This window comes from Nipponia nippon, unplaced genomic scaffold (assembly GCF_047370975.1).
Source record: "Nipponia nippon isolate SJK-2023a ecotype South Korea unplaced genomic scaffold, ASM4737097v1 scaffold_3, whole genome shotgun sequence".
NCBI classification, from domain to species: Eukaryota; Metazoa; Chordata; class Aves; order Pelecaniformes; family Threskiornithidae; genus Nipponia; species Nipponia nippon.
The window spans coordinates 103,464,837-103,479,260 of record NW_028262347.1 but is presented as its reverse complement, the minus strand read 5'-3'; the positions used below and the strand labels follow the sequence as shown (position 1 = coordinate 103,479,260).

At 45.7% G+C, this 14,424-nt stretch overlaps 2 protein-coding genes and 1 long non-coding RNA gene across 6 annotated transcripts in view; 2 read left to right on the top strand and 1 right to left on the bottom strand.

Moving 5' to 3' along the window:
- LOC148054811 (uncharacterized) overlaps positions 1–4,533 on the top strand; it is a 66,291-nt gene extending 61,758 nt beyond the window's left edge. The window contains exon 3 of the long non-coding RNA XR_015706186.1: positions 4,416–4,533. This is a non-coding gene — a long non-coding RNA (uncharacterized LOC148054811). The remainder of the gene's footprint in view (positions 1–4,415) is intronic.
- SYNPO2L (synaptopodin 2 like) overlaps positions 1–11,333 on the bottom strand; it is a 41,598-nt gene extending 30,265 nt beyond the window's left edge. Inside the window, exons 1-2 of one of the 2 annotated variants that reach the window (XM_087763862.1) lie at positions 10,972–11,333; positions 9,796–10,128 (exon numbers count right to left, since the gene is read on the bottom strand). In XM_087763862.1, the coding sequence (XP_087619988.1) occupies positions 9,796–9,900 (105 nt within the window). In that variant the 5' untranslated portion in view covers positions 9,901–10,128; positions 10,972–11,333. Of the gene's footprint in view, positions 1–7,633; positions 7,654–9,795; positions 10,129–10,971 lie in introns of those variants that run through there. The other variant, XM_087763863.1, reaches the window with a different exon arrangement.
- A 413-nt stretch (positions 11,334–11,746) lies between these two features.
- SEC24C (SEC24 homolog C, COPII component) overlaps positions 11,747–14,424 on the top strand; it is a 42,227-nt gene continuing 39,549 nt past the window's right edge. For all 3 annotated transcript variants that reach the window (XM_087768297.1, XM_087768295.1, XM_087768294.1), the window contains exon 1: positions 11,747–11,900. The gene's annotated coding sequence lies outside the window, so the exon portion shown is untranslated. The remainder of the gene's footprint in view (positions 11,901–14,424) is intronic.

Below are 14,424 nucleotides of genomic sequence, written 5' to 3'. Positions count from 1 at the left end.
CAAGAGCAGAAACAAACACCCTCCATCTCTTCTTCTTTCTGAACATCTGTGTTGACATCATTTTGGTTACTGGAACAGTTTGGTTTTCCTCCAAGGCCAGGGCCTAATCTTTACTTGTGCAAGGAAGGATACCCCTGTGGCTAAAGCACTAGAGTAGGATTCAGGAGACCTGGATGATTTTTTGTGTGACCTTGGAGAAGACACTCGTACTGTAAGCCATAAGTGACAGGAGCCTGAAAATCAGGAAGTTTTTCAACAGTCTTTTGCTCTGGCTTTTAGATTTTCTTTGTCTCATCTGCCCACCTGAACACAGATATCCAGTAAGATACTTTTTCTATGCCTCATCTATTAAGTATGTGAATAATATCATATCTTCATGGCAATGCCGTAGTTTTATTGGAAGCTATTTTACAGGAGAATATTTACTCTAATCTATTATAATTACACTAACCATTACAACTACACTTCTCTATTTAGTTACAATAACTTCCTCACCAAACACTATTCCTGTTTAAGAGGTGACACTGGTGCCTCTTGGTAAAGTAGGTCCAGTATCTCTGCAGACCTACTTCACAGGTCATCCACAGTGAAGCTTTATTAGGGAGTCTTTATATAGCAAAAGAAAGGAGAGAACACACACTTTCTGGGATGAACACAGCAAGGGAGGGTGGTGAAAGAAGGCGTCTTGGGTAGCAGGACAGACTTGGGTGGCTTCTGGGCAAGGGGTTTAGAGATGAAACTTGGTAGTGGCAGAGGATGCTGGTGCTGGCCAATCGATTAAGTGCATACAAGACTACTGTAATATGTTACTGCCTGGAGTGTACTGGTGAGGGGGATATTGCTGTCCCAGTGTGGGAAAGAGAGAACAACTTCTTTGGTGCACTAGACAATTCTGATTTGTACCAGGGGGCACAAGCTGATAAAAAACCAATGCAAACAATCAGGGGTTGTTAGTTTTCTCTCTCTGTTGAAAGCAAGTGCCTTAAAAAGAGCATTTTGTCATGTTAATACAAGGGGGGGAAGAGAAAAACAACCCCAAACAATCCACCTTCTTTGCCTAAGCAAAAAGTTTAGCACAGGAATCGTTGCTGGGAACAAGTATCTAGCCAGAGTTGGCTGCAGGTAGATAAAAAGAGGCTTTATCTCCATGGCCTTTTGTTACTTGAAGGGAGATTAGGTGAAAAGCAAATGAAGTGTAATACCAATGACAAGGAATAATGCCACATGTACTAGAATAGATACTAAAAGTACTTGATAAGCATTTTACTCTCAACACAGTAAACAGCAGGATATAAAGGGTTTTTTATATGAAGCAAGGATTCAGAAGGAACAGATATGTTTGTCAAAAAGCAAGAGTCCCAGTGCCCACATCTAGCTGCTGGGACAAAAGGAATTGAGTGTTTGGAAGAAACATGCTTATACATGTCCCATGTAGGTCCTTATCTAGAGGCTCAGCCTTGTTGCTTTTGACACAAAAGATTTTAGCATCAAAATCTAAGGGAATTAGAGCTCCTAAGCAAATCCAGCCACCAAAATGTCTCTTTACAGGGACAGGCACTGAACTGGGACAGAAGGAGTGACAGAGCCTTGAACACAGGGCAGAGTCATCCAGAGACAAGGCTTCAGTCCTCCACAACAAGGTGTTCTCAACCTTAGCTCTATGTGCTGGTACTGTGCTCTAAAGGGCAGTGAGGATATGCAAGCTCTGAACAAAACCCTTACTCAGAACAGAGGACTCTTTTCAGCTGCTACCAACTGTTGAACAGCAGCAGTCTTAAGTATAATATGCCTCCCCAGTATTTATGCTGAGAGAAGGCAAACTAGAAGAAGATATACCTACTATTATTTTGATAGAATGAGGATATGATCCAAGACAAAAAAATACTTATGTTTGCAAAAAGTTATTGTACACAGCATTCATCATATTCGCAAGTGTGGGTTCTGTACCAAAACGCAGCACTCATTAACCCTAAGAGAGCCTCTCAGCAATGGTCTGAGGAGGATAAGCGCCATTGTTCTGCAGCAGCAAGGACAGGATCAGCCACAGGTACAGATTAGCCAAGTACCCTGTTCACCTGAAGGGTTCCAGGGAACTTTGGTACAGAGACCTTCCTGTGCCTTGCAGCATCTTTGTAAGCATCCTGTAGGTATGAACGTACAGGAACAAACAGGTTCAGCCTTCACAGATGTATTCAGTAGTTCTAGCAGGTAGCAAGTAGCAGGTTGAGTAATGCCAGCGAATGAACCTGGGCTCTAGACCACAATAGTCTCTAGCATTAAACTGATGAAATGATCCTTGGCACATCTTTGGCTCAGCCCAGCTAGTGCTCTCCCGAACAATTCCCAGGCACAGTTTGGGAGCCAGAACAGGCCATTCTCAGAGCCACTGCCTGTGGGCAGCTTGCATGCAGCCATCTTGTTTGGGAGAATAGAAAAGGTTAATTTCTGGACTTCGTTCCACTGTGCCAGAGAATGGTCCCAGGTACATTAATGCACCAGGTATAGATGTAGCTTGTGTGGTTTCACCACAACTGCTGATAGTCATCTATCAAGAGGTTCTTCCAGGATGCCTGCCTGCTAACGGGCAAATAGGATGCAAAGACAAAACTGCCCAGATTCTTCACCTCTGCAAGGAGGAGAAGGAAAGCTTTTCTAGCAGTGTCCTTCAAAAGGAAGTCTTAGACAACTTGTGGACGCAAAAAGCATGGGGCAGCACAGCTATGGTCACGCAGCAGAGGAGAAACCATTCAGGACAGTAATGTGTGAAAGACCAGGAGCCAACATCACACTTTGTCATAGGCATGCTTGCCTCATGTTGGCTTGGGCAGTGAGAAAGGAATAGTTTAACAAATGTTAAAGATTATCTGAGAGTAAACGTAGAGTATAAATCAAGATTCTAATAGTTAGAGGGAATGGCATAACCACCGATCCAGTCCATCCACACAGTCTGCTCTCTGTACTTGTTTTGGGAGGGAGTTCCTGTATAAGGCTGCTTCCCTTGCAGGTAGCTCCAAGCCCCAGTGGCACACAAGGAATTGTGAACCAGATCATTAGCTGATACAATCAGCAATGGTGATTTGCAACCATGATAATATGGTTTTCTGTTTAGGCCACCTTCTTATCATTGTCCTAGAGGTCCTATCGCCCATCTCTGCTGGGAAGGAAGGGCAGAGCTACCCTTCCAAGCTCTGCACTTTGCTCACTGCTGTCCCAGTGCTGTGCAGAGCTTGCAGCTTCTCAGCCGGACAGCAGCCCTGGAGACCCCCACATTCTCCCGGCATGCAGTGACTGCTGGGCCCAGCTGCTCCTTGGCAAGTTCCACCGGTGCCGCAGTCTGCGCTCCCTCGCTGGCTGCCAAGGGTGGCACCTGCCTAAGTGCCGACAGGCCATAAAACATGTCCAGGAGCACTCCCAAAGCTGCTTGAGGCACTCCTTCCACAGCACTGGCAGACATATTCGGCCCTCCAAAACCAGCATTAGCAACTGCTATAGACTAAGCTGCCAGGAGCGCTTTTTTAGGTGTGACAGTAAACATTTGTGAAAACAGACAAAGAACAGCCTGCCCACTGAAAGGGGGAGAGGAAGAGAAGGTGCTTGCAAATCTGGAAGCCATCAGACCCATTTGGGTCAGAGCTGGCACCTCCAGCAGGAATAACGTCACATGAGCAAAGGTGAACAGGATAGAGCAGCCAGGCTGTGGGTCACAGGGACCAGCGGCATGGCACACAGGCAGCAACGATTTCTGGCAGAGGAGAGAGCAGAAACAGTGAATTGTCAGCAGAGAAACGTACAGGAGAAAGTGGGGATATGTGAGAAAGAGTTAAAAAGGAGGTTGTGATGAACTGCTCTTAAACAACAAAACAATTCGTGGTTTTAGAAGCTATACAATCCTGTGTCACTGCTTCCCCAAACAATTCACTGCATTGCTGCAGAGTATTTGTACAGAACAGGGAACTGAAAGGAGCCCCTTGAGTTATCAGGGCCAATCCCCTGTTGTTTCAGATGCCATATTGTTTACTCCAGTTCATAAGCTGATTGCAAAAGGTTTTCAGTTCTTTTTCTAGATTGGAAAGTTGTTGCTGAACCTCCCTGGTTAGTCGTTTTCTACACATTTGATCAGTGACATGCTGTCCTATATTTGAACAGTGCTGCTGGTATTTGCCCAACATGTATTTGTAGACAGCAATCATATCTTTCAGCCTTTTGCTAGGTGAAAGAAGCCTTCTCTCCTCCTCTCCTTTTCTATAGCTGCTCTACTTTGAATTAATTTTTCTTGAAAGTGGCTGGCTCCATAGGTGTGATGGTATTTCCAGTGAATTCCCACTTATGCATTAGACAGTAACATCAATGCCTTCCTATCTCAGTTAGATATGGCTACCCAAGGCTCATTTGTTTATGTTTGCCTTTTTTTTCAGAGATGCATCATTTTGCTGGCTCATTATCCTCTTGTGATGCACTAATACACCCAGGTCTTTCTATCAGTACCAGCTGGAAAGCCTCCAGTTTCAACTTACTTCTTCAGTATTACTCCTGCACCAGATAATGCTGGAAGTACAAGTGCCTTCCTGGCTTTGTATAGTGAGTAACTGGGTTTCCCTCTCATGGAATAAATCTTGTTTTGTAGCAGGATCCCTAAAGGCAGCTTTGCATGCACTCGCACCATCTTAAAGCTGCCCTGTTCATCTTTGTAAAAATTATTTCCCTAATATAGTTCCATGTTATGTTTCTACTTTGTTTGATTATGTGCTTAATGCTTATGTCCTATCTTACGACTTTTCTCAGACTACCTATTTTATATTTTGTTTAGGTTCAAGTGCATTTGATGCACATACCCTTATTGCAAAGAAATTCTCCAGGAACCGGATGGTATTGTTCTCCCTTACTCTCTGTCTAGAATGGGTGAACCTTCTCATCATTTATAGCTTCTCCTTGCAAGGAATGCTGTACATGTCAGACCATGTACTTTTCCCTCAGCCTTTCTAAAATAAAAATCTTGACATCTATGGATCCTTTTTGTTTCTTGCTTTTATGCTTGTTTTCTTTCTTTCCTGATGACTGTTTCTGGCCAAAGATTTATTGTGTTGTGGTGCCATGTGCACCACAGCTACTGAGCTATACCAAATCAGCTTTATTTTGGTAAGGGGTAGTGTAAAATCCCACTATACTTTATCTGCTTCACTGGGTAAGAGTTAAAAGATTCATAAGGAATCACAATAAGCCAAATATGAATGCACAGTAGTTTGACTGATTTCACTTAAAAGGACATTGCTGTAACTAAGAACAAAATGAAGATTTTCCTTTCCTTTTTAGGTTCTTTACTCTTTATTTTCCCCTTTGTTTGTTTCTCTAGTTCTCCATATTCCAATCCTTCCTAATTTCTCCAGAATTATTCATGTCCTCTGTTGATGTTTGATCCTGCTGTGTATCTGCCCGCTGAGCATATCAATGCTGCTGTTCTTTCAGCTTACTCATTACTGAGTTGATATTTTAAAACAACTCTAATTTAAAAATCATCTATTCTTTCTCACTGAGGGCTCCCCAGACACTAATAAATTTTCTTTTGCTTCTTCTTTTGTCTCACCCTCCACTCTTACAGTATCTGTTTTTATGAGACTGAATTGTTATGGTACCCCTTTCATATACTCATCAGTATGGTATCCTTCATATACAAATGACATTTTTAGCACCCAGACACTGCAAATGATTGTTTGGGTGGAACAAAATAGTCAGTATGTGCTCTTTTAGGCAAGTTTAAGATGACAGGAATAGACATTTGCAGTTACAGACCTGGAACCATATAGTCAGTTGGCGTTAATACTAGCATTTCAGTCTTGCTTACGTTATTTAAATATGAGCTTCTTCCTCAATTTCCACTGGGCATTGCTGCAAGAAGCAATGTGTGTTTCCCTGATCCTGAGGTAGGCAGAGCTGGTTTGGCTCCACAAGGTTACTTGGACACGAGGCTAGTTAGGTAAGACCCAAGAGACTGTGCACAAGGTATATATTTCCAGCATCTTGCTCTAGGCATGTCCCTGAACCCATAACCCACAGGGAGTCAGATGGCACAGAAGCTCTGTGGCAGCTGGATCCAGCATGTAAAGATCCAGCTGCTTTTCTGTCCCTTTGTGTTGGCTGGACTGAGGTTTAGAATTGATCCCTTGCTTGGTCAAATGGTTTAAACTACAGCTATGCATCCTTTCAGTCTGTAGAAAAATGGGTTCACACCCCACTTCCAACATGTTCATTTACTTTATTTAGTTGCAGCCAGTTGAATACTTTGCACTAGAAAGGACGGTTGAAAATGCATATGCTCACTGTACATTCTGAGTTAGCTGCAACTTGAAACAAGCCAATAATTTAAGCCACTGTTGTGAACAGCTTATGACAGAACAATCAAGTAGAGGCCCACCAATGTATTTGAAGAGGACAGAGAATAATGCTGAACACATTCTAATGTCATTAAATACCATCTTGTCTCAAAAAAAAAGAAGAAAAAAAGAGAAAAAAGAACATATACAGCAGACCCAAAGAATTTTCAGGGGAAAAAAAAAAGATTCGAAGAACAGCAATTAATGATTGATTTTATCATAATCTCCATGTAGAGAAACAATAAAAAGATGATGATGTAAACTTTAGAAAGAAAGGCAAGAATACCTGTGACTCTGTAAACGGATCATGTAAGATGACGAATTATGCAGGGCTTTGTAATACAACAAGAACAACTCAAACAAAAAATCCTACTTTGTACAACATTTCGTCTTTGGAATGCCTGGCTGCTTGATGTTATCAAATCTTCATTCGGAAACCATATAAGATTTAGTCAGACAAGTAAAGCACTAGCTGTTCACAAATAATTATCTGTTTATGTGTAGGGTAAAACACCGGGACTGTCAATTCTTATGTATTTCATAGGGCATGCTAATAATCAACTGGGATGAAAGAATTTCCCCCCCCTGTTGCATTACTAGAAAATTAGATACATTGGTGAAGTTTACAGCTTCCTCTGAAACACTTGCAGGAAACACAAAGGAAACAAGAAGCAGGAGATGGAGTGACCATTAACCTAGTCTGGTCCAGCAATTCCAGCATCTCTACATAACTACAGTATATATCATTTATATATATTTGTTGATTCCTTTCCACTTCCTGGGCCCAAATTAGCTTTTTATTGCTCTTTTTCATCCAGAAGGGTATACAGAAACAATTTGATTCGGCATCCAAGGGTAAGCATCTTTCCTTAGTGTTACAACTTTTCTAGTCTAGAAGTTGAAATTGCCTAAAATGACAGCACTGGAATCCCCTGAGACACCAACTGTACCCACTCAACTATCTCCTAGCACTTATTGGATATTCATGCTTTTATCTCCTATCACATTTTCTCCAGATTCATCCATGTTCCTGTTCTGCCCAAATAGGTTTTGCTGTAAGAACCAAAGCACTAATATTTCTGTTCTGCTAAGCCAAAGTTTTCCTGGTCTCATATGACGACTTCTCTTTCTTCCCAAGAGTCCTTTCTTGGACAGCAATCAGCTTACTAATAGACCCTCTCATTTATCTAATCTGTATCTAATCCATACACGCACAACACATTCTTCACCATACTAATGAACATCGTGTTGTTATTTGAGCTTACCTCTACTAAGCAGGTTCAATCTCAGTGACACCTCCCTCTGACCACACTTCCCAGTGCTGCCCAGTGGCACTGATCTCCTGGATGGAGGCTGAACAGAGCGAATTGCTCATCCACATGAGTCCCAGCTCTTAACGAACCAACAGAGAAACACACAATACTGCCCTGTTTCTCAATGCTATATCATATGGCCAAAATCCCTGGTCAGGCTTCTTTAGCGATGGGACCATTCCCATCTTTGGCTCCTAAAATATCCAAACAGACAGTGCTGATGATGTTAGAGTTTTGGAAGATGCTTTGCAGGCAGCATTTTGGCCCAGACTTCATCCTGCTGGTGTCAATAGCAGAATTCTAACTGCAGAAGAATGAAGAGCTGATCTTTCAACACAAAGAGCTGAAAACTGAGATTCAAGCTTCTACTCTCTGCACGGTAAGAGGAGGACAATTAAGTTACTCCATGACTCCTGGAGGTTTATTCTCTTCTAAGCAGTTTACATTCAGATATGATCTTATGGGGCTCCCAGTAAGGATCCGTAAATCCTTTCTTTGGAGACTGTTTAAACAGTGTTGCCTTTAAGACAGTGAGTATGTGTGGTCACCTGGATACCATTGAATTCTGGGCAATAATAGCTCAAAATGATAATTACAAAATCAAAGTCCTGCTTGAAGAATGATGTATACTTTGATCCTCAAAAAGATTTGCATCAGTTATATTTTCCATATTTTTTAATGCAATATCCAAGTATTGTAAAATATATATATATATATATATATTTGTATTGCTAGACTTAAGGTATGACACCCAGTTCTGGGTGAGAGCTACTTCTAGTTAATACCTTTCTGGAAGGGCTACTAATCCTTGAGCAATATTCCATTCACCTTAGGGTGCAACTTAGCCTGGGTAACAGCTAGCTCTTGCCGCTGTTCAATCCTGAGTAATCTTTATAATAGACACTCAGTATCTCCTCCCTCTTCAGTCCCAGTTTCTTGTATATTTGGGGAAAAACAAGAGTCAAAGTAATCCTAGACCCTACAGAGTTTATGTGGCCACTGAAATTCCCATTTTCCTAACAACCACTGATGCCAGATACCCGTTTCAAGGATATTGATTCTTTCTCTTCAGCACCTTAAGCTCTATGAGTATGTGCAGAAGTTTTTTTCCTGGAGAAAAATTGTCTTTCTCCATATAAGAAACATCCACTTCAGGGCCAAGCTATGGGATTCCAAACCGTTTGGCAGAAGTTACAGACAAACACTCCTTGACCTGGGGTGAGCCAAATGACATAGAATATTTCTTTTTAAAATTCTCTGTCAGAGGCACACTCTACTTACGGAAACAGAAGGAGCTGGGCATAGCATTTTTTCATTCCTGCTGCTGGGTGCCTTCCAGTCAGACATCCCAAGATATCATTGTGTCAAGGCTAATGCACCTGTTATGAGCTTAATAAACAGAGGACCTTTTTTCCTAATTTTAAGCTACTCAGTAGTCTTATGAAAAGAGAACAGTAACAGCTGTTTATCAAAAGTAGTGCAACTCAAGGTTCATGTTTATTCCTTTTTTATTATTTCATCTCCCATCCAAGCAACTGCTTGTTTTTAATTCTTGAAATGGAACCAATATTTGCTGCTTAGAGCATCAAAAATATTAACTTCAGATAGTATTGAGAAAGTTTCACCAAAAGAAGAGACCCTAAGAAATGCGCATCTATTTTGAAAGCTGGAATATAGTAATGAAGTGTTAGGGACAGTTGAATTGAATTACAAATATGGCGTTTGTTGCTTTGATTTAAATTATTTTTTCTTTAGTTGGATGTCTTACACAAGTACTGAAGCTTCCACATTTGACCCCTTTTTCCTGCACTGTCACTATGGTTATATATCTGCTGACGACTGCGGAAGAGTTGTACAGATTATAGTGTCTGAGCTGTACAGACCTGCACTGAAGCAGGTCTTCACCTGACACTTGTCTCTACCTCAACAGCATCTATTTCAGGACTTGCATCCCACCCCACACCCTGCTTGACCATTCCACCCAAGTTTTCCTTTTAAGATCTGCTGCCACAGTAAGGAGTTCCTGCATTCCTTAATGGTAGTGAAAGATGCTCAACTCAGTAGAGATATCCGAGTTCAGCTTTGCCCTCACAGTTCACATCTCGAGGTCCTACCTTTGACACCTGAAGAGGTCTTTTCTGCTCTGAACCCCCTTGCAGCCGGAAGCCCCAGGGGGCACCTCCAGACAGCGTGATGAGCATTTCTTCTTCAGCTCCCATGATCTCTGCGCTTCGGATGTTTTGCTTTCCCAACTTCAAAACAGACTCCAGTTCTTAACAGGGAGTATCTTCTACTCCCATCTTCACAATTCACACAACGATTCTCCAGTCCCCCCAAAGGCCCTCTGCTCACTTTCTTCTTCAAGTTCACACACACACGCAAGAAGAGAGTTGAGACTGTCAAGCCCAGCCTTCCCTGCTCTTCTGGACTCTCAGCTGCTGCTCTGCCTATGATTAGACATTTGATTCTGCTCTTGGTAAGGGGCCAGAGTTGTCCTACACACGTGTCATGTCAATCTCACCCTCTGTGCCCCCCCACCATGGATCTCTCACCGGAGCATGGCTGAAAATAGCACACCTCCTGTCTCTCGAAAGCTTTGTCTGACACTCTTTAAAGCTGGAAGCATTTCAGTAATTAAAGTAAAATTTTATTTCCACTTCCCATTCCAAATGCAAATCCTAGAGTCACCCAGCACTCAGGATTCATTAGTATGAGTTTCAGGCAAGGACATGACACAGGCACAAACTTGTAGAAGATCAGGTGATAGCACCTGACCCTGAGAAATTGAACAAAACCAGCTTGCAAGTGGTGTGCTCTCCACCTGTGTTTTCTCTGTGCAGCTAGTGTTACTACAGTAGCACTATCTGTCTGCCCTGAAAACCACAGGCAGACTACAGATGTAATGTGCTCCCTCTGCAGCTTGCTGCTCCCTGACATCCCCTACAGCCACTCCTAATATTAGACACTGGGACCAGAATAGCCAGGATTAGGGACACAGATGGGATACAAACAGTTCTCTGTGGGGCACCGCACACAGAGACTCCCCAATGGCCAAGAGAATGGCTTTGCACCCGTGTCCTTCACTGTCTTCTCTTCAGGACCATAGCAGACAAGACCTCCTGGCTATTCCAAGCCACCTTGATCCCTTGGAGTTATAGGAGTAATAAAATCTGTGTTCCCCCTTTTGCTACGGGGCTTAAAACATAATTTTCTGTTAAGATCCTGAGGACAAACTTCTCTCTTCCTTATTCTGCATGTGCTTAGTTCTTGGTGACTAACAAGTATCTTACCAATCTCTGCGACACCCTTGTTACCGTGACATTCAAAGGACGCAGTTTTGCTGTGACACCATTGCCCAGCTGACTACTCCATTGCCAGTATTATAGCACCATTCCCCCAGTGCCATGGCATGGGGCCGGCGGGCGCACACCCACAAAACGTTACTAGGTCGTGAACAACTTGCACCGCCATTGCATTTTGGTGCAAAACTGGCCCCAGGTGCTCCCGTGTCCTGGTCTTTCACATGTCGCTGGCGGGACACACGGCCAAGGCACCGCGATCGGCACGGGCTGAGGCTCGGCAGCGTCTGTGTCCACGACTCTGCCGCTCTTGCGGTGAAACGCTGGTTCTCGGACTGTGCAAGCAACCTGAGAAAACGGCCCCCGCGCCTCTGCCCCCCCCCCCCCCCCCCCCCGGCACGGCGGCCCCCAGGAGCGCTCCCGCCCTACCCGGGGCTCGCCTGGGCCCAAGGGAAGCGCACGGCGCCCGCCGGCAACGCGCGGCTCCGGCCTGGGCGCCCCGGCGACGGCCGCTGCCGGAGCGGCGGCTGGTTCCCGGCCGGCCTGGGGCTGGGGCTGGGCCCCCCAGCGCCGCGGGCCGCCCCCGTCGCCGCGGCCCGGCGCTTCCGGACATCCGCCCGGCGACGCCACGCTGCGCGAGGGCTCCCGTCACAAGCCCGCGCGGCCGCGGACCGCCGCGGCCGACCTGCGCCCCTGCACTGACGTCAGCGCCCGCGGGCGGAGGCAGTGCGCACGCTCCCCGCCTGACGGCGCCTGCGCCGCATCCGGGCCCCGCCGGGTGGGGCGCGGCGGCGGCCGGGGGTTGGCGGGGAGTGCGGACGTGGCAGGCAGCGGGCGGGGGAGCGGCGCTTCCGGGGAGCGGCGGGTCCGGGAACCGGAAGCGGGCCCGGCAGCAGCGCCGGGAGCGGCGAGAGGCGGCGGTGAGTGAGGCCGCGGAGCGGCTCGGGGGGGGGACGCCGGGCCCGCCGGCGGCGGCGGCGGCGGCGGCGGCGGCCGCCGCGGCCGCACAGGTGCCCGGGGCGGGCGGGCGGGCGGCTGGCACCGCGCCCGGCGGCCCGCCCGGGCCCGGGCCCGGGCCCGGGCCCGAGCCCGAGCCCGAGGCGCCGCCGCCGCTTCCTTCCCCGCCAAGGAGTTGAGGCCTGGCGGCGCCCAGCCGGGTGGCACGTCGGGCCCGCTGTGCCTGCGCGCCACGCCCGGCCTCTGCAGGGGCCCGGGTCTTCCCCGGTAACGTGTCCGGGCGGGAGCGCCCCGCGCCGCCGGCGGCTCGGCCTGGCCCGGCCCGGCCCGGCCCGGCCCGGTGGGTGCCGGCCTGCGGGGCCGGGGCCGGCTGTCGGCGGGGCCGTCTCCACCAGGGCACGGGCTGCCCCGAGGGGAGCCGTCGGCGTCCCGGTGTGGTGAGGCGCGTCCCGGGGGCTACGAGTCGGGCCGTCGCTCCCTCCCGGAAAGCCGAGCGGTTTTTTCGGCCCGGGTGCGCTGTGAGGCGGATACCCCCTCTGCAGCGTCTCTAATCTCTTGTAATCCGCGGATCCTTCCCCCAGCGTTGTGTTGTGCTGCTCAAGCTTCCATTCATTCAAGGCTTGTAAAGGACGGTCGTCCCGTGGGGAGACCCGGTGACTGGGTTTGGTAGTAAAACTTGGCGATTGTCTGCCTGTGCCTTTGAAAAAGGAAGGAGGAGAGGAACGGAGATGGCATGACCGAAATACAAGTGTAGTCTTGAAAAAGCGGGTATGCGAGATGGCCTCTTGCTTTCCTTGTAGGTGGTGCTTTAAACATGTTTGCTTTGTATCGTTGGAGTTCACTTTCACTCTTTCTGAGCAATGCTCTTTAGAGTAGAATGAAGGTTAGTTTCATGTCTTTTTATTCTTGGGATGTACATGAGTTTTTTTCAGTATGTGTGTGTGGTCTCTTAGCTCTGAAATCTTTATCAGAGACACTTTGCAAAACTATCCAAACTGGGCCTTCTTGGTAACTGTCACACTGTAGTTGAAGTTCTGTTTAAACTTCCTGGCTGATGGAAGTGGTTGCTGAAACAGGTGAATTGCTTACACCCACATCAGAAGTTATCCACCAGAGTTAACGCTTGTACAGTCAGTTAAAATACAGATTTTTCAGTTTGGTACTCAGTGTTGATTTTTAGCCATTAATGTGATAATTCCATAAAAATATTTCTAGATCCTTTTCTGTAACTGGGTTCCTTAGTCAACTTTGCCAAATGTTGGGGGGATGTTAGAGGGAGAGAAATCGCCATCTGACACATAACATACAATGTCTTGTTTTTGTTGTTGTTTACAAGCAGTGTAAAATCACACCACTAGAATGTGAGGTGGCTCGCTGATGATTTTGTCCTAAAGTCTTTACTGTTTATTAATATGAAGTTGTCCTGAGTAGGTTTAGGGAACTTTGGCTTTAACCTTCCCTCCACCCCCCACCCCGTTCTCATAGAGTAGGTGTTCTGGTTATGGGGTAGATAGAAATATACGTGGCCTAAAACTCCAGAGCCTCTCTCTTTAGAGGAGACTTGCCTTCAGTCATGTATATACACTGCCTGTGGAAGCATAGGCATTTCTATCCGGTTTTGTGTGGAAAAGTTTCTTGCTTCTGGAACTACCGTTTTCTGCTTGAAGCTGTACCCCTCAGGATTCTTTATTGCTATAGACAGACTGTGAAGGGGACATCAATATAAGGAATATTTCTTCTTAATATGCTGGGACATTCACTCCAGGTTCTAATTTCATGGGTGAAAGCTGAGTTATAGCAGTGAACAAATGTCTAAAGGGTTATTTCTTTAATGAGTTGTTTGATGCTTGTGCTTCTTTGAATGTTTTCTCCTGCTACTGTAGGGACTATACTTTCTTCCTGTAACACTTATTATCAGAAGGAGGGTCGAAAATCCAAGAAAGAATTGATGGTTGGCTAAGGAAGGGCAAGGTACAAAGAGTGACTAAAAGTGATCAACAACAAAGTCCCCACAGAAGAGGGAAGGTGGATGTTTCTTGTTTAGGTTTGAAAAGCTTTATTAGCGATGAATTGTGAGGATAGAGCTTGTTCTTATATGTTCAGCAAGATTCATCATTAACATAGAAAGCACTAAAAGACAGTATAAACTAGGCAGTATGTCTTAGGAAAAGCTAATTCTGAGCTTTTCTGTTTCTTGCGAGTGATAGGAATTGCGTAATGCGTGTTTGTGTAGAGGAAGTCAGAGTACAGAAATTTTGGATGAAAGATGGTCAGTGTTACAATGTATGTGGAGAAAACTTGTTTAGCATTGTAACATTAGTCTTATTCTATATGTTCCTCTTCAAACATTTTTCCTTTTGGCCTCTTCTCTAAACTTTGAACTACTCTTGTAACTTTTCCTAATCAATTATACTTGTGCAAAGTTCACAGAAATATCAGATGACTTCACACATTATAACATGCATGTGGAGGTAGCTAAGGAAGAGA